This window comes from Betta splendens, chromosome 16 (genome assembly GCF_900634795.4).
Source record: "Betta splendens chromosome 16, fBetSpl5.4, whole genome shotgun sequence".
Classification (NCBI taxonomy): Eukaryota; Metazoa; Chordata; class Actinopteri; order Anabantiformes; family Osphronemidae; genus Betta; species Betta splendens.
The window spans coordinates 15,501,611-15,527,940 of NC_040896.2; the positions used below are offsets into that span (position 1 = coordinate 15,501,611).

Consider the following 26,330-nt stretch of genomic DNA (forward strand, 5'->3'; position numbering starts at 1 on the left):
GGATAACAAAACTGGAGATTACATTTCAACTTCCAGGTGACAGTTTAATTAAGGATCCTCTGGCAGCCTCAACACAACAATAGACTTCCATTTCTCCTCTAAGTGCCAATTTCCACCATCGGGCAGCTGGCAGGTGCATGGATTCATGTGGAAATCTATTTCATGCTCGTGTTTGGCTTAATAGAAATTTTGAGGCTAAATGTGGCCAAACTGCCTTATCTGTCCAAAGTGTCAGAAAAGTGAAATGGATTTCTCACCTCCTCGTCTGCATTTGAGTCAGCATAAAGCGGCCCGGTTCCTTTTGTGGGGGCGATTTAGAATTAAGTCGCAGCATAAAATAAACATCAAGTGGGGAGTTTGTGACTGACTCCACGCGGGCTGAAATCCTTATTACAATAGCTCAAAGCCTCTGTGTCCACAGAAATCATTTGACTCCAGTGTGAGTGAACCATCACCTACTGTGCTAAGAGACACTAGACTAACACAAACTAGAGAATGCTCCGAGGGGAAATACAGTACATCTCAAAAACACAGAGTTTATGTTCAAATATACCAGACACCCATCAGTGATTTAAGTTCCTGCCCAATAATGAAATCATATTGTCCTACTTTTCCTCTTCATATGGGATGAGGGTCCTAAAGCGCCCATAATGCACCTCAGGCTGTAGATAGTTGGCCTAAAACATGATTGTGTTTTCATTTCCCCCTGCCCCAGATCTGATTCCTCCCCATCAGGCTGCAAGATAGCGCCGTATCCCCGGGCGCGCTCTGACTTTCTACTGCTCTCCAGATTATTTGAGCTGCACCAACAGGCTCACGGGGGCTAGTTCCAGGGCTGTCAAAGCCCGGAGAACAGGCTGACACACACGGAAAAACTAGATCAGCGAGCCCATGGAGCTGCTTAGGCCCATTTACATAAGCATGAGGCCTTATGATGGAGAATGACCTGTTATTACGGTAACAGTCCTTCCAGTGGCTCGCAGACACTGTGTGGAGGACTTGTGAACCGAACAATAAAGTATTTAATTCAGCTTCGTAAAGAAATGTTCTTCCTATACGGAGCATTTACAGTATCACAGCATGAAAGTCGGCAGTAAAAACAGCACAAGGTTTGCAAAGTCATTTTACAACTTGGTCATTTTCCATCTCAGCTCACTGATAAACATGAGATTAAATGACGCGTGTTCTAAGCAGTCGCCCATCGTCTCTGTTTGGACAGTCGCCTCAGTCGCTGCACATTGAACCTGTTCTTATTCACATTTTTTCGTTTTAGCTGTTTGAACATTTCACCGACAAAACGTGTGAAATTTGGGTTTGGCTCTGGGACGGCTGCTCTCCTCACAGTCAGGATTAACTGTGTGAAACTCTGTAGTGTTACTCAAACTCCGCACAATTAGACTTACACAGAACTTAAAAACTTTCCTTCATCACTTCTGCACCCTTGGCTTTAGCCGCCTGCAAGGACCACCGCAAACCCCTGGGGGTGTCCCAGCACTCCGAGGACATGGGCCTGATCCTCGGGGTGTGTGCCGGAGGCCTGGTGGTCCTCATCCTGCTGCTGGGTGCCGTCATCATCATCATCAAAAAGGGGTAAGTGGCTGCAGATCACCAAGTGCACCCCATGCGTCATTATCCCACCATGTCTGTTTTCCCTCTGTGTTGCTTTGTGCCTGAGCTGGCCATTGATCCGTGGTTCTACAGTAGATGCTGATCTCTCTGGCAGATCAGGCTTATTAAGGGATGATGCTGGAGCAGCAGCGCCGCATTGTTTTCATTGCCTCAGGACGCACCAGAGGGACCAAACAACTCCGGTCTGCGGAGCCTATCTGAGTGTGAAGTATTTAATTAGAGGCGGATGCAATTCAATTAGCCACTTAATTACGCACACCAAGCACAGGTCTGACCTTTAAATGAGACGCTAATTGGGAGGGAAAAGGTGTGCTTTTACAGATTATTAGCAAATGATCCCACAGGTTTACAGTAGATCATCTACAGCTCCAGAGGTACATTTCCAATAAGGTTTCGCCTCCTGCTGTTCTGAAGAACCTTCCCAAGCCAAACGGGACGCCGCTCAGGGCTCCAGCGATCATTATTAAAACGCTGACACAGCGTTGGGCTAATATTGAACAACGATGATTTTGAAAGACACCGCTCCTCTGCGCATTAGTCGGCCCGCTCCCGCTCAGCCGCCACGGGCTCCTCCGCTACAGCATTGATTGCTAAATTCGCTGTGACAGGAAGACATGTGGTCCAGTCTATGAGGCGGAACACTGAGACATATTCAATTGAAGGAAGCACACATTTGTCTGCCTCTGTGGTTTGGTCTGTCAGCACCTGCGCGGTGCGTCCGCACGCGTCACATGGTCGCCGAGCTCCCGGATCGGGTCATTTTCACTGCAATCAATGCATTCTGCTCGCAGCCGACATTGCTTTCACCTCACATCTTTTCTCTCTTGGTGTTTTTTCTCCCTCTCCTGCTCTCTTATCAGAAGGGACTACTACTCTTACTATCCGTAAGTGACTCCACCTCCTTGCTCTTCCAGCATTTTGTGATCCATCTCGTACATGCTTGTGCTCTGGCTGTCAGTCATCAGAGGGAAAGCATATCACTTTATGTTTTTTTAACCATTACCTCCATGTTTTTTTTTTACTGTGTGCCTCTAAACACACCTCTCCTGTACAAATAATGTCTCCATCTGTTTTTGTAATATATGAACAGGAAGCCGGTGAACATGAATAAGACACCCATTACCTACCGGCAGGAGAAGAGCCATATGGGCTCCATGGAGCGCAGCTTCACAGACCAGAGCACCCTACAGGAGGACGAACGGATGGCTCTCTCCTTCATGGACGCACACACCTGTGGCACACGTAGTAAGACAGCACCCACGCCTCCACAGCACCACCAGACCCCGTGCAGTTTCACAAGTCGGCGCGAATCATCGCTCACTTTGTAATCTGGTTGGCTGTCACTCACTCCATAAATGTCTAAACCGGCCTAAATGACAGTCGGCGTCCTTCATGACAAATGTGTTTCAGGTCCATCAACCAGTGAGATTGCAAGAGCGACCAAATTGAATCAGTGAAGTACAGTAACATATTGAAATGAACCAGTGGAATGATTTGTGTTTGTTGTCAGGACTTTTCTTATCGCTATTCTAATATTGTCACTCGCGCAGCGAAGAACGACTGATGTGTTGAGGTGCGTACAGATCAGTACATACTGTCTGTAGATCTGTGACATGCATGGTACTGTATACAGAAGTGATGTTCAGCATCTGGAAAAGCAACACTAGTGTCAATACAGTAGAGTATGTAGTAGTGTAGTAGTGTAGTCACTGTATGGAATGTGTCTCACTCAGGCGATGCTCGTAGCTCGGTGAATGAAGCCAGCAGCCTGCTGGGAAGCTCCCCGAGGCACCAGTGCGGGCGGAAGGGCTCCCCGTACCACACGGGGCAGCTGCATCCCGCCGTCCGCGTGGCCGACCTCCTGCAGCACATCAACCAGATGAAGACGGCCGAGGGCTACGGCTTCAAGCAGGAGTACGAGGTGAGAGGTCGTTGGCTCCCCGGCGCCCGATGGGCGGTAGCAGAAAGTGGAGTGTTGCTGCTGTGACTGAGATAACGGTGTTATGTGCAGGTGAGGCGCCTGCGTCCACGCTGCCGCCGTGTTTAGCAGCGTGACTGCAAACGCTCCGCTGACAGAACCAGAGGCGCTCCCACCCGGTCGTATACATAATCCCACGTCCCGCTTCAAGACCTTTCCTTTCCACCGCTACACCGATTTGAGTGCTGAAAGTGAGGCAGACGTCGGTGCAGATGCTTCACCGAACCTGCTGTTGTACAGAGTGGTGTCATGGTTTGTCAGTTCCCATGTTTGCGGCATTATTCCTCTGATTTCCTGCAAACAGGATTTTCTAGTCGTACGTCTGATAGCTGCAGAAACTCCGGTGCAATAGTTCCTCCGCCGGGTGCACCCGTGCTGAGGATGGAAGGGCATCACCTCGAAAACAATGCCCCCAGGTCTGTTAAGCTCCTCAGCCTCATGACAGAAAAACCACGCGTGAAGAGAAAGAGCTCATACTCACGGTCTCATTCTTTCGTTTTCTGCTCACGGCCTGCTGCCATAGGGGAGGTGGGAGCAAAGACGAAGCTGCGTTTTGTGGGTTAGCTCCCTCATCACCATAAGGTCCGGTACATTGGCTGCACTGATGTACTTCTATGCCTGGTTAACCTGAACACTCCTAACACAGCAGAGGGATCTGACGAGTTAAAAAGACTGCTGGTGCAGTAAGCGTCGGCCATGGTAAACTTAGGGAGGTAAATGGAATAAAAAAGAGGCTGCAGAGGCAACGCAGCTTGGTGCCCCGGTGGGGAAGGAGGACTGGAACCCGGGCTTCCCTGAGCAGCAGCGCTTTGTTATGGGAGCATTGTTGTAGAAGTGCTTTGAGGAACTCTGGAACCTCAGGCTAACCCTGCTTGCAGGAAGAGTCTAGTGAGCGGTGATGATGTTAGAAGACGTTCAAGTCAAGCCCTGCATGTGTAGATGCTGCTCCGGAGCAGCTTTAAAGCTGTCCAATAAAAACCGAAAATAATCCTCTTAGTGGATTTTAAAAAGAAAAGCCCCTAAAATATCTTATGAGCTGCTACGTGAGTTATTGATCAATTTCATTCTTCCCAAAGGAAATTCATCTTGCAGCGTAGACGCTCAGAAAGAACACAGGAAGAACATCATAGTAAAAGAAAGATTGGCGTGGGAGGCCATCAATTCTCCTCCGACGTCCTCCATGTGCCCACTGAAATTAATTAAGAGGGTTAAAAGGGCATCTGGATCACGCCATCGCTGTGCGTATGAATAAATCATCTCGGTTTGGGTCCAGAGCAGACCTCTGTCAGCGCGGCGGGCCTGATGAGGTTAAACGTCTCTGGAGGTGCTCCAGTCAGTGAGTTCCCGCGCTCACTGTTAACAGATTGCGGGCTGGGAGTCTGGGAGGGCTGAGCGGCAAGCGGAGGAAGATGAAAGGGTGCCGAGGGTGAAGGATGTGAGAAAAACAGAGCCCTCGGCTCCCGGGCCTCACGTGCCCCACGCGTTCTCCTCCCAGAAGCCGTGTTCGCGGTGTTTTCCTCCGTCTGCAGGATGTGATGCAGCGGGAAGGCTCCGCCAGCAGAGGTAACGGTCGGACTGGGACGCGTCCATGCTGCCAAGTCATTTCTCAGAGCCTCGTTTCTCTCATTTGGATTCTTACAGTGGACAAGACAATAGACAATCACAGCAGGTGCCGTTCCACTGTGATCCTGAAGCCCAGTCAAACGCTCCACATCTTAATATACGGCCTTCGTGAAGAATGAAAACACATTATAATGAACTAGGCTGTTGTTCGAGAACTTTCGGAGACTTCCTCTGTTTGTGTCTGTTGAGTTTCCATGTTCTTTTAGATCACTGCGTTGTTCTCTCCTGGGTTTCTGTCCTGGGTTGAACCAACAGAACCGCAGCGCTTGTTTCTTTTGCAGAACATTGCGCGTCGGCCTCCCGACGTTGCGCCTGCTGCGATCCTTGGCTGCAGAAACCCGATAATGAACGGGCCGGTACCTGTGAATACATCCAAACCAGCATTGTGTGTGAGGCGATGGATCGGACCCCGGGGAGAGGTCCGCTTCTGTCACCCACAGCCCATGGCATTCATGAAAAAGAAGAAAACATCTTTTGTCTCTGGTTCACAGTGTTCCCCTCTGGAACTCTCCTTGTAGACTCATTAAACTGTCCCTCACGGGCAAAACACACTCCACTCAAAAAATCAATACACGCTGCTTTGTGTATGTTTTTTTTTTTCCTCCCTTTGCAAGAGTGTACGTTTGGATGTCTCTCTATTATTAAGGAAAATGATGAGCAGCATCATCTCGCGCTCCCCTGGCAGGTATAAGCTTTTATTTCCCTGAGGAACACCTGCGCTGTGCACACACATTGATCACGGATTTACAGCGGGTCGTAAACGGGCCGGCGTGTGTGGCAGCTGCCGTCCCGGCGCGGGAACCGGGGAGCGGCGCAGCTTTACAGCAGAACCCGGGGCCGAGGTGAGGTGAGGTGAGGCGGCGCCATCGATCCAGCGTCCAGCCGTAGAGGCGGCTGGCGAGGTAAACAAACTGCAGCTACATGGCGATGCCCTTTGTTGCCGTGAATCGGACCTCTCTGCGCTTCTTCCTACGTTTGCGTGATTGGATTATGGATCTCATCTCGGCGGATGAAGCTGAAGGGGGAATTGTGTAAAGACATGATGAAATCTTGTTGGACGTGGATGGTATAAAAGCACTTACTGTACAGTGGAAACACATTTCACCAATACAGTATCATTGCCCCCCCCCCCCCCCCACACACACACACACACACACACACATATACACAAAGGTTTAGATTCTATTTACCACAGGTTTGTGTTTTCTCCCCTAATCCACACAGCTTTTCTCCAAACGTTTTCTTTATTCCTCTCCCTCCTTCCCACACGTCTCTGAAGAACCACACAGGGAGAAAGAAGGAGAGTGAGAAATGGACGAGAGGAAATAGATGGAAGAAGGTGGACGGGGGGTAGAAGAGGAGAGGTAGCGAGAACGAGGCCCTCTGAGAGAGAGAGAGAGGGAGGAGGACCGGGGGACAGTGAGGAGAAGGGTGTAATCCCAGGCAGGATTTGGCTGCTTCTCCCTCTCTGTGGGGAGAGCACAGTTGTAATGCCCTGCCCAGCATGCATACTTGGGCAGAGTTTCACCAAATTTCGCTAGCTGCTGAAAACCGCGGGGGGTCCTCGGCGAGGATGCGAGGCGTTTTGGTGTGTTTCTGTCCGCGGAGTGTTTTTTAGGCTCATTTGCCGACACAGTGGACACTTAAAGGTGTCTTATAATGATGCCATGCAGACAGGTGCATGGTGGGAAATGAGCAGTAGTCTCACACTGCAGTACAGAAACCGGGGGATGTGAGTGTTTGAAGTTGAAAACATCTTCCTATTGAAGTTGTTTCTTACTCGTAGCAGCTCTCAAACCCAGACAGGCTCCTGACTGGACACCGCTCTGCAGGATGGACGTCCGAGGCCCGAGCACAGCTGCTAGCGATGCCACGGTTGCTGACAAACAGTGTTCAGCTAAGTTGCTACCTCAGATGTCGGACTCTGCTCCCCGGTAGTGAGCACTTGAAAAGGAATGAGGAAGTGGCAGCCCATGAGTCACGCAGGCTCCAGGATCAGACAAAGTCTACCCGATGCTCGCGGCGCTGTTTTGTTTAATTACGTATGATGCATAAAGTGGCGAATCTCTCCGTGGGACATGGCGACTCTTGATCTGAGCCTCCGCTGCACTTGAGAGATGTTCTGATAGGCTTTTATCACGCAAACCATGAAATACAAATTTTGTTATCAGCCACGAAACAAAGAAAGGACACGCTGGAGCTGTGATTAGGTTTATCTGCGCTGTTTGAATGGTTAACACAGGGAAACTTTCTTTATCCCCGTAGAGCTTCTTTGATGGCTGGGACTGTACAAAGAAGAAGGACAAAACCAAAGGGAGGCAGGACACCTTGCTGGGATGTAAGGAATCACAGCTAGGTTTGTGAAAATCACAACCATCACTGCGACTGTGACCTTTTTCCCTTTGTCCTCCCCAGACGACCGCCACAGAGTCAAGCTCCACCCGCTGCTGGGGGACCCCAACTCCGACTACATCAACGCCAACTACATAGACGTAAGTGGGCTCCGCCCGGACCCTGCTGAGCCTCAGTCCGTGTCTCTCATCCCTGTAAACACTCAGCGCTGGCCCACTTTCTCACGCCAGCTTCCATCCAATCAAACAGCATTTAATGCCGACCCAGTGGTGTTTTGCCTGGTGCCACGCTTGTCACTCTGCAACGAATCCCAGATCCGCATTGACTCTATCACTTTTATTAAAATGCTTTGGACAGGGGATAAACCTGTTTAGGAAGACGCCACAAATCCCCCTGAATGATTCAGACGTGATTGTTGTTGCTCGGTGTCCGCGCTGGATGATCTTCTCTGTCCACCACACATGACGCGCCGCAGCCACATTCCCACTGATCATATGAAACACATGCGCGTCCCGGCCGATGTGTCTCGCACAGTCTCATCCATGTGTGTTTTCATTCATAAAAACCTGGAGGAGGCTGTGTCTGTTCAGGAAGCAGAGTAGGGAGAAGGAGAAGAATGAGTCCACACAGTTCTATCAGCAGATACAATACAATCTGGATCAAAGCCTCTTTCCTTTTGGCCTCTGTGTGAATCTGCAGCCGTAGCTGCTTTCCATTAGAGACGCGTCAAAGCAAACCTGGTAATGTGATATGATTTATCTCAGACTTATTTTGGTTGCCTCTCATTGGAATTAGTGTAAAGCACATTTGCGCTTTGTGATGCACACTCGCGGATGAAAGCTCGTGCCTCAGTCAATATCCTAATAAAGAAAATATTGCAGACATAAATCACTTTCTCTTTTCCACAAGGGAAAATTACAGGATGCATAAGTTGACTGGATTTTGAGTGGATTCCTTTTTGAAAATGCTTGACACTGCGGAGGTTTTTAGCTCTGTGTAGAGAATGGCCAGTGGTGAGATGCTTTTAGAGAGTTCATTACAATGAGAGGACATTAAAAGCTGATGTGCTGCTAGGACTGTAGTTATTGTTAGGGTCTCCATTAGCGTTTAGAGCACAGAGGTGCAGGCATTAGAGGGAAAACACCACTCAGCAGCCACTACAGCGTCAGTGTCAGTGGTTTTACTCCCTGACGACGCCGACCTGAGCAGCTGAATAGGTGCTACTTAGACGCAGCCCGGCGTATTTTGGTCAGACTGTGATTATTCCATCAGAGGTTAAATGGAGACGTTTTTTTTCCTCTGGTTGTAAAATCAGTGAGGGCACACGAGCTCGGATCGCTGGAAACCTCTGCTTTGCTGTGGTGTGTTTGTTGTAGAGCTGCAGAATGTCGAGCAGTGAATTAAATCTGAAGACTAAAATTATTAAACTGTCAGGTCTGGACGAAAAAATGGATCCGAACAAAAACTCACACAGACACACGTCCAGTGTTGCATCGTTACTTATTCTATTTAAAGTAGTGGAAAAATACATGTGTCATTCTCCTAAATAACAGCCCCCAAAGTTTCTAAACGCGGCTGAACCAACAGTAGAACTTTTGTGTCTCCACAGGGCCAACACACACACACACACACACACACACACACACACACACACACACACACACACACACACACACACACACACACACACACACACACACACACACACACACACACCTCTTCCCACCTGTCTGTGACCTTAACTCCTACTTACCAGCAGCTTCTTTCATTAACTAGCCTATATGTCTTCTTTTTCTACTCCCCTTCCCACTTCTTCGACCTTGGACCCTGTAGATTCGGATTAACAGGGAAGTAAGTACTTCGCTGCTCCTTCTTCTGCCTGCCATCGCTCTATTTTTGCTCCTCTCTACCCACTCCCCTCAGCTCTGTCTACTATCCTCTATCCACAAATGCTCAAAGGTCAGCGTGTCAGCTCTGTGCGCATATAAAGTAATTAATAAAAACGCCTTTTTAGATAGCGCTTTGAAATGAACACCAGACGACGTGTTCTCTCTGGATGGGGGACCCTGCTGTCTTTGTTAGTTCTAGCACCAGTGGCCAGGACTCAGGAAGTTTAGTTGCTATGGTGACAGTCTCAAGTGGAGGAGAGGTAGCAGTCAGGGCCAGAGGAATTGTGGATAGTAGGCCTCACAGCACCGGTCATCCATCTCCATTTCAAACATGTCCCCGTGTCTGGAGCAGGACACGATTCAGTTTAGCCGCCCATTAGCGGCGCTGACAGGCGCCGACGTAGCGCACAAAGACGAAACCTGTTATCAGCGTGATTTGCCCCATCATGCCCGCGGGCCTGCCAGTTTATTCAGATTATTCCTGACCCGCCTCCCCACTCCGCACAGTCGCGTATGATAATTGGATCATCAATTATCGTCTCAAAAAGTGACGAGAAACGGGAAAAGCACAACATCCCCGAGGTCGGTTAGCGGAGCGTTAGCCGCTCGTTCCCCCTCAGGGAAGTGGAGGTGACGCCTCATTGTTCCGTCATGTTCGCCTCATGCTCACATGATGTCCGTCATCGACATCAAAGGGCTTGACCCTTTGATTCTATGGCTCCCATCACTGTCCATGTACCTTTTGCCCTGGAAGACTGTTTGTTTGCTTCCATGTGTCCAATGTTCTTCAGAGGGGAAATTTAGGTTTGTCATATCAGTTTTTTTTATTGATCTCTTTGTACTGCTGTATATAATTTCTCCGCATCCTGAGAGAGGCTTTGATAAAGAAATTGACGAGGACCGCGTGCGCCTTCGGTTTCCTTCCCTTTTATTAAACTGTCGCAGGGATTCAGCCATTGTTCGCTCACCTCCCCCCGACTTGTTTTACGAATCGCCCTCTCAGCGGTTTGTTAAGATTTAGCCCGCGCCGCCTCCGAGGGCGAAGAACGCGCTCTGGAGTCAGCGATAGGCCAGACAGCGTTGGAAAATTATATGGGAAATGCAATTGGCACTTGCAGCGAGTGGGTCAGTGGGGGAGCAGGATGCAGAGGGACGGGCGAGACAGAGCGACGCCCTCCCGTACGGCTGCACCTGAGGCGCAGATGGCTGACTCAGCACGTCATCCCTCTTCTCTGTTTCAGGGCTACCATCGATCCAACCACTTCATCGCCACTCAGGGTGAGTATCCCAGCAAGGCTATAGCGCCAGCGTGTGTGTGTGTGTGTGTGTGTGTGTGAGAGTCTGGGACGGTTTGTCGCCACGTAATAAATGCACAGTCCCTCGCCAGAGCATTCTGAGCCTATATGTGTTTAACATTTGCTCCGCTGTTTCTGATCCCCGCGGAGCATCGCTTCCCATCACAGAAGCACCAAGGCCTGCCTGTCTGCCCGTCCTGCGCCCCCCGTCTGTTCAAAACACAGGAGGCAGATGAGACTCGCAGAGAATAAAATGTTTTTGTCCCCGAGCATTCGTTTTGCCTACGTGAGCCTCGTTTTAAAGTTGAACCTGTCATCGCCAGGCGATTCCTATTGTTTTGTCAGCCGTCGCTCCCAGAGTTTGCCAATAACCCAATTGGTGGCACGGTCTTTAGAGATCATTACGCCGCCGTGTGTGGACATGACGGTTCTCCACAGTGAGAAGTGCCCTGTGGCGAGGGCGGGCTCTTACGCTGTCATCTCTGTGTCTCTCTCTGTTATTACTTCCCTCATCCCACTAGGACCCAAACAAGAGACTCTCTATGATTTCTGGAGGATGGTGTGGCAAGAAAATTGTTTCAGCATCGTCATGATCACTAAGCTGGTGGAGGTTGGCAGGGTAAGTGATGTGGACTCCTCCCCCTCCTGTCGCCGTCCTGCGTTCAGACACAACCCGCCATTCGCCACCAACAGCACACTTTGCTCCCGTGCGTTTGATAAGTATAGATCTGCAGGAGCCGGCGTGCAATGCAAATTATAGGCTGAAGGATGTTCATTTCGTCGATGCCCCGTGTCAGAGTGAAATCACAGTCATATGCTGAACTTTTAAAGGAACAGCTTTAGTCAAGAAACGCACATGTTCACTTTGCCGCTGCGTTTAAATGGCTCGGCCGCATTCACAGGAATTAATAATCATTTCTAAGTTTCTAAGTGGAACCTGTCAGGAAGCTGATAATTCTACTATATGTTTATTTTTGACTCACAATGGGGGTGGAGTGAATTGTAATAAAAGGTGCTTCTAATGTTGTGACCAACATATCGAGAGAAGAAACATTGCAATCATGTCTAACACTAAATATAAGCAATAATTTTGATCCAGTCACGCTTCCTACACACGTGTTTGATGGTTGGTTATGTTCCCATCTCACATACAGTAGCATATGGCCTGTGCTGCACATACCACATCCCATCCAGTCCAGACACAGACGCATTACCCCAGTGGTTGGTTGAAATGAAACCATTTTCCGAGCCGTAGCCCTTCGTCCAATTTGGTTCTCCATCCTAACAATTCTGATAACTGTCAACAAATGAGGACTGGTTCATGTGGCTGAATCCAAATAACACCTCCATTAAATAAAAAAATTACCTCCTTTGTGCCTGGCGTTGCTGAAAATGATTGCTGCCCCCTGTTCATTATGTTGCCTGGCGTCGTATGATAATTGTGCTTTTCTTTGCCCTTTGAGATTACATTTCTGCAGAGGAACAGGTTGTTTTGTTCTTTGGCAGCATTTGAAATGTAGCCACTATATGTTTCCAGCTTAGTACATCCACCACTATTTCTCTCTGACATCCAGTCCTCAAGTTATAGATGACAATAATGTAGGTCTTATGTGTTTCAATGTTAACTATTCTTGTGCTCATTATCTTACTTTTTAGCATTTTCACTCCTCCTCTGAGTTTATTTGATCCAAGCCCAGCAATATAGATTCAGTGCTGCATAATATAGATGGGATGATGCTGTTTTCTGTGCGGAAAGCAGGAAAGATATTTAGTAGATGAACGTGTTGAGGTCATATTGACTTTCTGAAAGTTTGCTTTTAACCTTAATATCAGAGGATGGACGTGATGTGCGTGTGCCGGGTTTTGAACACGTGCCGGACCCTCTCCACAACAAACACATTAATTCATGTGACACCGTCTTCTCTTTTTCTCGCCGCCGCATCATCCATCAATGTCACCGCCGTCGACATTTGACCCCGTCGCGTCCCTATTTTTAAACAGGTGAAGTGCTGTAAATACTGGCCCGATGACAGCGAGATGTACGGCGACATCAAAATCACCCTGCTGAAGACGGAGACGCTCGCCGAGTACACGGTTCGCACCTTCGCACTGGAGAGGGTGAGTTTCATTAAGGAGCGACGCGCGACGCACTCGACGGCAGACGTTGATGAACACGCTGCCGCTTAAAACCACTCTCCCGGCCGTGGTTACCTTACCTGGCAAAGTAGGAGGCGAAATTAACAAAGAGGATTAGAAACATGAAACAACTTAATGCTGATGGACACGGGAGCCAAATGTTAAATCGGGGGGAATTAACGGCAGCGGCTGCGCGCGCGAGCTCCCCCGCCGTCTCCGCGGCACGGCTGTTACAGTGTTGTGCCCCCGATGGCCGTCATCCCGTCAATCTCCCCCGGGGTTCTCTCATTGGAGAGGCTCAGAGCAACGCTGGAGTGACAGTGGCACAAACACAGCATTATCATCACACTGTCACATTTGTTCTCCATGGGCACGCGCTGCTGCTTATTCAAATCGGCACGAATTTCGGGAGCTGGTGACAGCTCTGGGTTTTTTTATAGCTCTTTCCCATTCTTTTTTTGGATTTCTGTCTTCGACAAATCTTTGCTTTGCGCCGCTGTCATCTCGGTACAGAGGAAGAAATTGCTGCGTGACTGCCGCAGAGTCCCAGTGGAGAGCCGAAGCCTCCCTGAGCCGCCGCCATTCCTCTCTGTGTGCCTGTCACTCCGCAGCTGCCACTAGCGCGCGCGATGCCCCCGAGGCCTCGCTGTCCTGGCTGCCCTCGCGCTGACCCGGGAAACCCGCCACATCCGGGGCGCGAGCCGCGTCGCGTCGCGTGCGCTAGCATGCGAGCTCACCGGGCGCTGGCTTTGTGTTGACAGAGGGGCTACTCCACCAAGCACGAGGTGCGGCAGTTCCACTTCACGTCGTGGCCCGAGCACGGCGTGCCCTACCACGCCACCGGACTGCTGGCCTTCATCCGCCGGGTCAAAGCCTCCACGCCCCCCGACGCCGGCCCCGTGGTGGTCCACTGCAGGTAGGGCACCCTCCGCATCTTTAGCTGAGCTATTTAAAAGGTCAGTCCGTCGATAGCTTAGTGACGCGGAAACCCACGTGATTTTCCTTTACAAGGTGCTGACAGAAATATATTTTCAGTTGCGTTAGAACAGTTTGACCGGCTGTGACCTGCTCCTTTAGCAGCTGGGGCTAGTTCTACGTTAGCAAACACCGTCAGTCACGCTAACCTGTGCATTGAAACCGTGCTGCTAATATATATTCTGCGAATATATTCTGATCTCCCTGTCATCATTACTGTACTGTGCTTAAAATAAAAAAAAATACTTTTAAATTGCATTTGAGCCCTGGGTAAAGCTCCTGTGTGTGTGTGTTTGTTCCAGCGTCGGGGCGGGACGCACCGGCTGCTACATCGTGCTGGACGTCATGTTGGACATGGCCGAGTGCGAGGGCGTGGTGGACATCTACAACTGCGTCAAAACACTCTGCTCCCGACGCATCAACATGATCCAGACGGAGGTCAGGTCAAGTGCGCCACACAGGAAGCTCCTTCCCTTTCAAAATAAAGACACGCAGGCCGTGTTACAGTTTACTCATCCCTCTGCTGCAGTGGAGAGTGAGGTCTTGTAAATATTTGTTTATCCCTCCTGTTGTTTGGAAATGCAAAGAGGAGGGGGGGTTATAATACCTCCCCCCTGGGCTTATGTAAAGGTCATTGAAATAGTTTTAGAGAATAGACTCACATGGTCTCTCAGTGTGTCGTATGCTGTTCTTTAGATGTGAGGATAATTTCCATATTCACCCCATATTATGCAAATCCCGCCTTGACTTAGCTGTTTATTGCATTTGTAGTTATTTACAGGGGTGATCTAATTAAATGCATGCAGCACGCGTTTGTTTACTCAGAAACATTAATTCTCCAGCAGATACTCCGCCGGCATTACACCACATGTTTAATTCAGAACAAGCGAGGCTATGAAAACGCTGTCGCTCCCCACGTTTGCTTCTTCCTGCAGGTAGGACCTGCTGTCCTACCTGCGCCGTCCGTTTATCGATCGCGTAGCCGTCGTCGGGCCATGACGCTCGACACACGCTCCGAGCTAACGTGCCGCGCTGTCCCCGCAGGAGCAGTACATCTTCATCCACGACGCCATCCTGGAGGCGTGTCTGTGCGGCGAGACAGCCATCCTGGTCAACGAGTTCGCCGTCGCCTACAAGGAGATGCTGCGCGTGGACTCCCAGAGCAACTCGTCCCAACTGCGGGAGGAGTTCCAGGTTGGCACGCCTGTGTCTCCGCTCAAATGTGTTTCCATTAAAATATGAAACGTGCAAACACATATTCTTAATTATACAGCCCACACACGGTAATTTGCATTTGTAATGCAATTTATTAGACGCCATCAAAAACATTTCTTCAATTACCTTAATGGACCCTATTAGCAATTCTGCTGCTACAGTTAACTTTCAGCAACAGCAGAGCTACCTTAATACTGGATCCTCCACACAGCAGTTACTGGTTCTGGATGCAACTTAGCTCCTTCTACCATTAATAATAATGAATTTCTACACTTGTGAATGGAATGTTGATGTTTGGGTGCGATGGCTAGAAAACCAAAGGCACTTCATTGATGGATTGCACAGCTCAGGATGCTGTTTGCCTGCTCAGGGCGTGTTGTCTTTACAGCACTGAGTTTGTTGGGTTCAGTTAAAACAGTCTGTTGAGTATTCAGACAGTTACATAAACAACAGACAATGACACAGACATTTGAAAGTCAACGGAATGCGGGAAGGGACGGACTAATGGATCGGCTCGTGCGTTCGTTAATGCAGGATAATGTCAGCTCCTCTTTGGCGTCTGTTTCCGTGCGCGTGCCGTTGAAATCTTGTGGGGGGCTGACGAGAATGCAGGCTCAGTGCTGCATGAGATGTTGATTAGGAGAGAAGAGAGCCAGCTGTGTTCCCACGTGCTTTACCTGCCTCATCCACGTCCCTCTGCCGCAGCGGCTCATTCCAGGTTTAGCATTTCAAAGCAAAACTGCAAGAGGCTCAAGTCCCTCCTTTTAATTTTGTCGTGTTTTATCCTTGTGCCACGTGGGAACGATGACAGACGTATTGCTCTGGCGTAGGGAGCGCTTCTGTAGGTGGTGTGACACTGATTACAAACTGTTGCTAAAGGAAAATATTAGATATCTCTGCCTTTGATCGTGTAAATAAATCCATGTGACGTTTCTGAAAACCTCGCCGTCGGCCAGTGAGCTCTGCGTTTGCCTGTGTCATCCTGTCAACAGCGAACTGGAACCGGTTCTGGGATCAGATCTATTATTGATGCGCTGAATTAATGGTCCAAATATTCTCATGCTGTCTAATGTAATTACGACTAGTGTGCCTCACAGAATATTTCCTTTTTAGGTTGATTATAGTCGCTCTTTGTGCATCTGATCATCTTATCAACGATATATTCAGCATTTCTGTTAATGAAGCTACTGGATTCCAGCCATTCTCTGTATTTCAGTCGCCCCTTGTGTCCTTTTGGTGCCGTCAGGCTTTTCAAACACTTGCTCTCGATTAATTTCGTGACCTGTTTCGTTCTCGCCGGCAGACGCTCAACTCTGTGACTCCTCACTTGGACGTGGAGGAGTGCAGCATCGCGCTGCTGCCCAGGAACCGGGAGAAGAACCGCAGCATGGACGTCCTGCCGCCGGATCGCGCCCTGGCCTTCCTGGTTACGACCGAGGGCGAAAGCAACAATTACATCAACGCGGCGCTCGCCGACAGCTTCCACCGCCAGGCCGCGTTCATCGTGACCCCTCACCCTCTGCCGGGCACCACGGCCGACTTTTGGAGGCTGGTTTTCGACTATGGCTGTACAGCCGTGGTCATGCTCAACCAACTCAATCAGTCGAACTCTGCCTGGGTAAGGTCAATGTGGTCTACAGCGCTTTTATTATTGACTTGACAAAATATTTGAACTCACTCTTTGCTGAACAAGTTTTTACTTTCAGTCTTGAGGTTATCTAAACTTCACTTGAGAATTTCTTGGCATACCCTGTCTTCACTGTTTCTGTATCTTACTGTGCTTGGGATTACTCCTTCATGCCATTTTGCTGGGCTTTGATCCCTGACCGCATTGATCTAAAGGCATGACTAGATAACACCCGCCCCAGTTTTTCCTTCCCCTCCTCAAGTTATATCTCTGGAGAATAGGCTTGCATTACCCTCCAGCCACAACTCAGGGTTCTCTTTGTTGGTGTCCCACTTTCTCTCATGAGCATATGTCGATTCTACTCTGCTGCAGTACTTCCCTCCTCTTTCTTTAATACTCATAGCAATAGTAATAAAACAAGTGGAAAGGGATTCAAATATGAGTTAGTAAAAACATATTGAAAAGCAAGAAATGTTCATAAGAATGTGATGAATGCCACCAAAGGCTTTCCTAAGACCCTATAGTAAGCATTTGCATTGGATAGAGGTGTGAAAGCAACAATCAACAAACCAGGACTTAAAGGCTTTGCCAGATAATCATGTGTCATTAAATATAGACACAGAAATATATCTATGATTCTGCTTGTGTACAGTTCTCTGATTAAGATGAAAGATCAGAGCATTAAAATAATCCATCCTGGATGAAGGGAAGTTATTGAAGATAGTCCTGCTGTTATTAAAAGAAGCATTGGCTTAATTCTTAGATATTTCTCAGATTTGGAGAAATTCCTCCTACTACTGTACCTACATCGCTGCTAGTGTGAATCCAGACCAAATATAAGTGATTCTTAGCAGAAGGGTCCAAGCACTGAGCCAAAAGCTGGCACGTCGTGACTATGGGCCTATTTAGCCAATAATTAAGAACTCAGATTTGTTGGAGTTAAGCTGATTGGCAGACATCCAGTCCTTAAATGGCAGATACACACTGCGTGGAGATGACATTCGAGCTGTATACTGTAATAACAATAGGATCTGTACAACTGGTCTCCGCTGTTGGAAAGAAATACCAAATAACACAATGTGTAATACAGTAGCTTGAGGTAAAATATGAGGAAATAGACAGAAAATAATGTGAGGAAGACGATCGAAACCATTCAAGGACAGTCCTGAGATCTTTCCTAATACAATCATTACAATTCTTAGAGCGCGTTGCTGCACTGGGAATGAAAATACAAATGCAGAGCATTAGCTGGCAACATCCTTCATTAATATATCATCAACAACAAGCAATTACATGCATTTTTGAATATGCACAAATTGTCATGTATTCAAATCTTCCTAATTACAATTTGAATAAATAATGATTTGCACAACTTACTTGTACAAAGCCCAACACAGTCCAGATTTGGTTTCAAGGCGTTGCACAGTAAAACTATTAATCATGTGAAATGTGTATGTCACAACCTTGGAAACAGATGCTTACTTCTAATTCAGAGTCTCTTCCAAGGCGTAGCTTACATTGTTGTTCAATGAGCCTTTCAGTGTTCAGCTGCTGGGGACGGAACTGTAGCAGGTTGTAGTACAGTTCTTTATGCTGCAAAGAAAAATTGCCATGTCGTTAAAAACAAAGATCAACACACTGAATTACTAAAGAGACGTTGTTCCTTGTGAAGTTGATCTTTGCAGAATATTACATGCTAATTCGCCTCAAAACCGATCCTCTCTCTCATCATCTCAGGTTATTTAAAACACGAGTTATTTGCCATCTTGGACCTGTGGTAAAAGCAAGATAGCAGACAAATCAATAAACTACTGACGTGACCTTTAATGGGCTTCACAGGCTTTGTACCTGACAAACAATGTCAATAAATGAAGTGTGCGCGCGTGTGTGAGTGGGTTCTTTTTGTACATGCTTTTACGACAGCTGCACACGTGTGCAAAGAAAAGAACAGAAAAGTTGGTTACATCTGTTCAATCCCACTTTTCATCCAGCTCCCTCTAAATGGTTTTCATCTCGTTTCTTTCTGTGCAGTTCGCTCGAGTCTCGACTCTGAAAATTGAGTTATCTTCACTCTGAGTTGTTCACTGGAAGATGTTGTTATGAACTCAGCAGAGTTCGTGACGCGCGGCACTGGAGTACTCTGTCTCCCTGTTGATGTTATATTGTAAAGCCCCCCCCATCCATTATTAGCACCAGTGTGACACCTTAACACCTCCTGTTATATGTAGACGTTGTTGTCACTGTTAGATTTGTGAGTCCACGTGTGTCCCAGACTTTAATTTTCCCTCCTTTTATTAACTCTGCACAACTCCAGATCCCCGACGGCTCAGACAAGCCCACCCTTATGTCCACTTTGTTCACGCTACTTGAAGTTCTTTGATTTTCCACAGCTCTAAGAGCGGCCTTATAAAACGCCCCTTTCTGTTTCTTCCTGTAGCCCTGCGTTCAGTACTGGCCAGAGCCCGGCTTACAGCAGTACGGCCCCATGGAGGTGGAGTTCCTGTCCATGTCAGCAGATGAGGATGTCATCACTCGTCTGTTTCGGGTCAAGAACGTCACAAGGGTGAGTCAATAACGTTTTAAAAAATGTGCCTGCGCAGGAGGAAATGGTTCCAGTAGATATTTTACAGTACAAACGCTAACTGGAAAGTCATTAAATATGCATCATACAGTACGTGGTGCAGATTCAGTGACATTTCACAGCTGCAACCTGTAACATGAATCTAAAAGCCTTCACAAGTCAAAGCACAGCCCTCCTGGTGCTGGTGCAACTTAAAAGTACAGTTCTGCATCATTATCTCTTTATGTTGCTGTCTCCTCCATATAAAATGCCACTTCAGTTGTGTTTGTCTCCTGGGACGGAGGCAGTTGTCAAATAAAAACACTCTGAAACAGTAGAGGAGCGGTAAAAACATAATTACAGACTCTATTATACACACAGCAAATGACATTGTTGTGATATTCAGAAAATTAAACCAAAGCCACAGTTTTTCCATAAGACGTTCCCAAAAGAGTGATACATATACATATTATTAAGTTTTCCTCCATGAGGACTGTGCTGGGGAAAAGAAAAAACATTGACATGCATGCAATAAAGGTCAGCCTGTCCCCTTTTCAATTTCTTCCTGTCATTACCTAGATAGGTGCCTTCCCTCGCTGGCGACTGCTGGCATACTGAACAGATGGCTTTCATCATGATGCACGTTGCATTTTCACTTTCAGGAGTCTATTACAGGAGGTATCAGTCCAGCAGATTTACAATTGTTCACACATTTAAAAAAAAAAAAGCCAATAAATGAGGCAGAAGTCATGGAAGGGGTCAAACCTGACAGGTGTCATGGCGTAGAGGAGCAGGTCTTTCCTCTGCTGGAGTAAAGCGTCTCCAGGTGTGTGCATATGTATGGATCAGTCGTTTTGACTTTACACACCTCCCACGTTGAGCTGACAGCGTGTGTGTGTTTTTGCATAAACACATGCACGCATCCTGCCCGGGATCACGGTCAACCAATTACTGGAGGAATCTGTATGCGACGTGTTTCCCCCCGCCGCCGTTCTAAGCGGCGCCGGCGACAGGCAGCGCCTAGAATTCTCCATCTTGATTGGCGTCCTCATGTCCTCCTACCGCTGCCCTTGTCACTCCCCTCTACTACCTATGGCACTTTTTTTCGTCTGGCTACACACCAGTGTGAAGGAGAGGGCAACTTAACGCAGCATGGGAGGATTCGAGCACGCGGAAACCACACACACCTCACGTGTCCGTGTGGCCCTATCTCACTGCACTAGTGTGTGTTTCCCCCGTGCTCGGCGATGATGTACAGGGTAGGGAGTAAAAGTCAAAGGAAGTGCATTGTAAGCATATGTATGTGAGGTACTGTAGGAGAGAAGTAGGTGTAAATCCCAGCTACCCTGAGGTCATTCCTCCATGCATCGTTGGTGTCTTTGCTCGCCCAATTTGCATGACTTACAGTTCTCCACTGGTCCTTAAGTATTAGGTGAGATTCTGCAGGACAAGGTTATGAACACATAGGGAACTGTTTCGCATCAAGCGCGGGCCCCGCGTGCACCTGCAGACCCATATATCTCGCAGCCACTCTGCTGAGTGAGCACAGCTTAGAGCGCCCGCCCGCAGCACGGCCAGCGTTAACTGGGAGCAGCCAGCGAGTGTAACGCCACCTCCCGTGTGCTTCTCTGTGGCGTGTGCAGCTCCAAGAGGGCCAGCTGGTGGTGTGCCAGTTCCAGTTCCTGCGCTGGTCGGCGTACCGCGACGTGCCGGACTCCAAGAAGGCTTTCCTCAACCTGCTGGCGCAAGTGCACAAGTGGCAGAGGGAGTGCGGCGAGGGACGCACCGTCGTGCACTGCCTGTGAGTAATCGCACACAAATTAAAATACAAAGCAACAAAAACGTTCATTCCGCCTCTGGAAAGGTCTCCCAGATGACTTTCTGCCGGCGGAGACTGACATTTAAAAGTAAAAGCTTATCACAGAGGGGAGCGTCGCAAAACCTCTTAAAACTCGAACCGTGCGCACGTCTGTGTCGCCGTTATTAGACAACGACTGTGTTTGTGTCCTGCAACGGGAGCGGCCGCGTCCCGTAACGTGGTAAATCCGATTGCTGCGCGGCGTGCGGCGCTGGATGCCCCTCTGTTGTCCCAGGCCCCCGGGGCGCACGCCTGCTCATGAATATGAATGGGCCGTCCGGCTGATTGCCGACCCGTCACACGTTCATCCTCGCCGCCCCCATCCAAAGCACATCACTCAGCGCTGTCACACTGTGTTACCCACGACAACCAGGGTAGAGATTATGGAGATCAAATCAATTATGGCTTAATACTGAATGCGATGGTTCTCACTACAGTAAATCCAGGACTGCCAAAGCACTGACGACGATTGATTACCTTAATATTGCTTGTATATGCTGCAGAGGCTCCCATGGCCACCTTCACAGCCTGTGTCTCAGGAGAGAGGAAGTGGATTGTCGTCCAGTAGTTTATTGATATTCCCTTTCATTTCTGATGACCGGGACAATATTTCCAAAGAAATGGCCTCACTGTGCTGTTATTTCTCAATTTTCTCCTACCTTACAGTTTTTTTCGTCTCTTGTTTTATTGCGTACACAAACTGTATTAACTGTGTCAGATGTCAGCTTTTACTATAAAACTCTGACGCAGGCTTATCAGATGAACCGGTGATATTGGGCCGTATTCTGCAGAGCTCAGTAGAAGCATGTGAGGACGATGAACGATGTGCTGTACAGTACATCGCTATGGCACACGCTGCACATGAGTATGTGGTGCGTGGTCGGCTGTGCAGACACAATGGTTCTCAGCACATTCCAATATTCCAGGTCCAACGCTAAATTACATCTAATGAAATGCATGTTAATAAAGCACATACCAGAAAGCTCTCCAGGGAGTCTCCTGTAGCTCCACCAGCTCTTAAAGTTTGTGCTCTGGCTTCTAAATGCAGGAGTCAGCAGCTGACACAGCGCTGGTGTTTAGCAGGTATAATAGTTACTGTGCTCTGGTATCATTATAGCTCTACAGTACAGGATGCTAGTGTTTGCTTATTAGCTTAAACAAACACTCGTGACTAATCCTAGACCAAAGTACTTGACAGAATTTAATTTTGACCTGGCGGTGGCACGAGATGACTGATACGGGCTGTTTCTACAGCTCATCCTCAAATTTCAATATGTTAACTTTGTGGTGTTTGAGGTTCATCCTCTGGTGACCATGAATCACACGTTAAAACATGTTTGATTCATCAGTACACGTGTCCTCCGCAGTAACGGCGGCGGTCGCAGCGGCTCATTCTGCGCTTGCAACATCCTCCTGGAGATGATCCAGTACCAGAACATGGTGGACATCTTCTACGCTGTCAAGACTCTACGAAACTGCAAACCCAACATGGTGGAATCCCTGGTGAGACAGTGTAGAGGTCAAAAGAAATGCATGTTGTGGCAGGAGTATGAATTGTTCTTTTTTCCTTCTTCCTCAGGACCAGTATCGGTTCTGCTACGACCTTGTCCTTGAGTACTTGGACTGCTTTGAAGGGAGATAGCAACCACATGTTGACCACCGCAGCGGCACCCCAAACGCTGGAGATTTGATTCATGGCCACCCTGTGACCCCCTCTACTTTAATGTCTGGACCTATGGACTTAAAAGAATCTTAAAGGAAGGAGAGGAAAAAAACTGGTCCACCCTTAACCTTTAATGTACAGCCGTGATTTTCTCCTTGTTGGTGATGTTCGTCTCTTTTGATATATTTTTGTGCTTTTCTCGATCCTCTTGACTGAAGTTCTTTTTTTGTGCTAAATAGTTCTGTGGCAGCAAAACAGTGTTCTGAGCTGCATCGGACATGTCTGGTCAGAGGAGGATGGGTCGCCTTCATTTAGTTTCATCGGTTTCATTCAAACAGTGTGTGTTGGGGTTTAACTCCAGTTTCAGTGTCATCATGTAAATTTGGAAGCTGTTTGTTTTTTTTCTAAGAGCTACATACTGTACAACAGGTCCACTGTGGTTGTGGCATGACTTATCTACCATACCATAAACTGCCTTATTCTCTTGTAACGGGACACATGTATTGAAATGACTGAAACATCCTCAAAGACGTGTACAGCAACAGAAGGTTCTAACAAGGGTAGACCGGCCCAGTTCTAAGCAGTGCAGAACTGTACAGTAGTGCGATCTGTTGTATTTTGCCATAATGTTCGTGCTGGATTACCATGTGTGCTATAGGTGGACATCTCCAGGGAGCCCAGCACTGGGCCTGGTGCCACCATGTGAGATTCCTGTCTCTTTACTGTCACAGTGCCAATCCCACTGGTTGACTTGAATCCTCTCGCTCCTTTGTTCTAGTGCTTCATCGCGATATACACCTGCAAATAAACAGGATGTGCTACGTGGGCTAACGACCCTACTCCAAAGTGTTTCTGTCTTCTGACGGAGGAGCAGGGAGGAGTGTTGGGGCCTTTCTAGTTGTTGTGTACTGTATGTCGTGCACTGTGCATGGAAAGCGTCGTCACCACAGCTGTGCTCACGTTGGTGGTTGCAGTCAGTCACTGTTTACTGGATAAAGCCTGCGTCGGTTTCTACTACGCTGCACATTAACAATTATTAAGTGAGTCCGGGCAAAGACAGACGGTCAACTGTGGCAAAACCCCATCGCACCGATGCAACTAACACCGTTCATGGCCCTGAAACGTAGCAAACCACAGCTGGCATTCAAACTGGAGCCACTTAGCTCAGCATCACCACCGATCACCTCGCCACAGGATGCACAGGGCCTTTGTGCAGCCGCTGGTGTGTGGAAAGTGCTGACGTGAGAAACGCTGTTCCATCAACGCCGCTGTGACGCGTCTCAGTCGCTGCTGCATCACAAGCCTTTCAAGCTGGGGGTTGTGGACAATTTTCAGCTGAACATACATGTAGATGAGTTGTTTTTAGTGGTGTATTATAAATAAAGAAATGCAAAAGTAAATGAATCAAAATGGGCATTAACATTGCTTATAAGAAAAGCTTTGCACCCCCCAGTCGCCCCAAAGATGTGTTTTTATCTTCATTTTAATTAAACAGGAAAGTAGCAGTTGCTGCTTAGTTATGACAGAATCCATAGACAAGAAGCTGCCGCTGTTTTCCACCTGCTGCCTCTGGATCTGTTAATGCCCAAATCGATAGAAACTGCTGTTCTCCAGCAGGTGTGTGATACCCATAATGATCCGAGTCGGCGTTGAATCGTCCTCAGAAAGCGGCGTTTTGTTCCGCTGACGCTACGCTCATTCTACACTCCATTATTGCCCCTCGGATGATGTTGTTCTCTACCACGTCGTACATTAAGTGCACTGCAGGACCTGCCCTGATCGACAAGGAGAGACCTTGAACCCCGCAAAAGCCGAGAAGTGTGAACTCTGCTCGTCGCCTGCGTCTCAGGCTCAGGTGTGAGGAATCCAACAATACACCAACATCCCCCAGACTCCCACCGTTTCCCAGACAGAGCAGAGCAGCGTGTTTTTAATAGGACGATGAACGAGGATCGCTGGAAGAAGTGCCTGGACACTTCTTCTCAAAGATGGAAGGAATGTGTACATACAGATGTATAATATGTGAATATTCTGTGAATAATGTGCTCCATGTTGGCCCAGAGACGTAGAGTAAGTAACCACAACGCTGAATGTGCTACTGTATAAATGACCATTTTGTGAGCATCTCCCGGAGTATTCGTACAGAACCACATGTATGAACCCGCTGTGTGCTTTGCATCTCAGTCTGTTTCATTCCAAACTATTCCCGGTCGACTTCCTTTGACTCTCCCGGCGTGTTTTACCACACACACGCACACACATACACACACATAGACTGTGCGGGAGCGTTGTGCTCCTACCATCCACATGCCACTGCCACGAGGCGGCCGTTGGTTCATCTGTACATGACTACTGTGCTTTTGGCCATTGTGTTTGTGGTGGGGTGGTGTGTATTTTAACGGGAGAGGAACCGCGGACGGATGTATTTCGGGGATTGTTCTGAAGAATAACAGCGATCACAAATAAAAAGAAGGGGAAAAAACGAGAAGTTGTCAACTGGTCATTGGATGTTCTGTCAGGATGTGTGTAAAGGCCGGTTTGTCAGCAGAATCAGGGGTCTGACAGCTGGACCCTCCCGGTGTGGAGCCCTGGTGGAGTTCCTCATGTTTTTTAGATCTACTAGTTTCCTAGTGTGTCCTAGAATGCATTTTATTCATCATACAGTATCTCTCACTTCTTCCTTCTGTCTTCCTGCCCCGTTACCTTCTCCCTCTCCGTCTCCATCTCCTCCTTTGCTACTCTGCCCAGAGTAAGGTGACCCCAGACCACAGACTTCCTCCCTCGCCCGCGGCCATGTTGAATAATGCAGCAGTCCTGCAAACCGAGCCAGTGTTTAGCAGCGAGACAAGACAGATTAATTAGAGGACAAGGCCCGGTCTCGCTGGGCTGAGGACAATTTAGGGCATATGGATTCAACCATAGATTGATTGGAAATGGATTAACCCTCAATAACAAATTGCTAGCACACGTACGGCCAAACGTTCTTAAGATGAGAGTGTTGGTATCAGAGCAATAATGCATAATATATTTAATATGACACAGATAAAGAGCTTTTTCATGGAGGAGGCCCTTTTAATATCTCCTAGATTTTCTCAATTTCCTTTCACCTGCAGAAAGCTATTACAACATGAAATCCTTAGCGGCAGGCTCCATCATCCTTTACTGCGCATATTTGACCGGTGGTTTAAATTAGCAGGTAATTGGAATCTTATCATTTAATTCTCCTGGTGTAATGACTGCCATGTGCAAGGTAACTTATCACGAGGCCAAGATCCAACTGGGGTTTTGTCTTTTCTCCCTGGGCTTCCTGTCTCATATTGCTGGTCTGACAGGCTCGATGGATGACGGCCCGCTCCCCAGTCTCCCCGGTGAGCCTCGCGCTTTTATGTGGTGTCTCTATAAAACAGGAGCGAGGTCCGACAGCTAACAGCAGCAGCTGATGGGACCGAGGGCCAGATATAACTGATGTGAGACTGCTGAGCGACACGGGTTCTTATTATTTGAGCACTTAATTAGATTTTTGCTCCAAT

The 26,330-nt window shown here is 48.1% G+C and overlaps 1 protein-coding gene and 1 long non-coding RNA gene across 5 annotated transcripts in view; one reads left to right on the forward strand and one right to left on the reverse strand.

Moving 5' to 3' along the window:
- The window catches only part of ptprub (protein tyrosine phosphatase receptor type Ub), a 115,229-nt gene extending 89,941 nt beyond the window's left edge, over positions 1-25,288 (forward strand). Inside the window, exons 14-31 of one of the 4 annotated variants that reach the window (XM_029128034.3) lie at positions 1,452-1,590; positions 2,490-2,513; positions 2,720-2,874; positions 3,363-3,550; positions 7,496-7,568; positions 7,646-7,722; positions 9,416-9,433; positions 10,713-10,749; positions 11,288-11,385; positions 12,768-12,884; positions 13,664-13,818; positions 14,180-14,315; positions 14,922-15,071; positions 16,396-16,710; positions 19,157-19,282; positions 20,923-21,080; positions 22,505-22,640; positions 22,717-25,288. In XM_029128034.3, the coding sequence (XP_028983867.1) occupies positions 1,452-1,590; positions 2,490-2,513; positions 2,720-2,874; positions 3,363-3,550; positions 7,496-7,568; positions 7,646-7,722; positions 9,416-9,433; positions 10,713-10,749; positions 11,288-11,385; positions 12,768-12,884; positions 13,664-13,818; positions 14,180-14,315; positions 14,922-15,071; positions 16,396-16,710; positions 19,157-19,282; positions 20,923-21,080; positions 22,505-22,640; positions 22,717-22,779 (2,165 nt within the window). In that variant the 3' untranslated portion in view covers positions 22,780-25,288. The remainder of the gene's footprint in view (positions 1-1,451; positions 1,591-2,489; positions 2,514-2,719; positions 2,875-3,362; positions 3,551-7,495; positions 7,569-7,645; positions 7,723-9,415; positions 9,434-10,712; positions 10,750-11,287; positions 11,386-12,767; positions 12,885-13,663; positions 13,819-14,179; positions 14,316-14,921; positions 15,072-16,395; positions 16,711-19,156; positions 19,283-20,922; positions 21,081-22,504; positions 22,641-22,716) is intronic. The other 3 variants (XM_029128035.3, XM_029128036.3, XM_029128037.3) reach the window with 3 other exon arrangements.
- On the reverse strand, positions 5,866-13,775 carry LOC121201687 (uncharacterized). Its single transcript, XR_005896736.2, has 3 exons — positions 13,640-13,775; positions 6,421-6,503; positions 5,866-6,245 (listed from the first exon to the last, which is right to left on the reverse strand). It is a non-coding gene; the product is annotated as an uncharacterized LOC121201687 (long non-coding RNA).
- Positions 25,289-26,330: the final 1,042 nt, after the last annotated feature.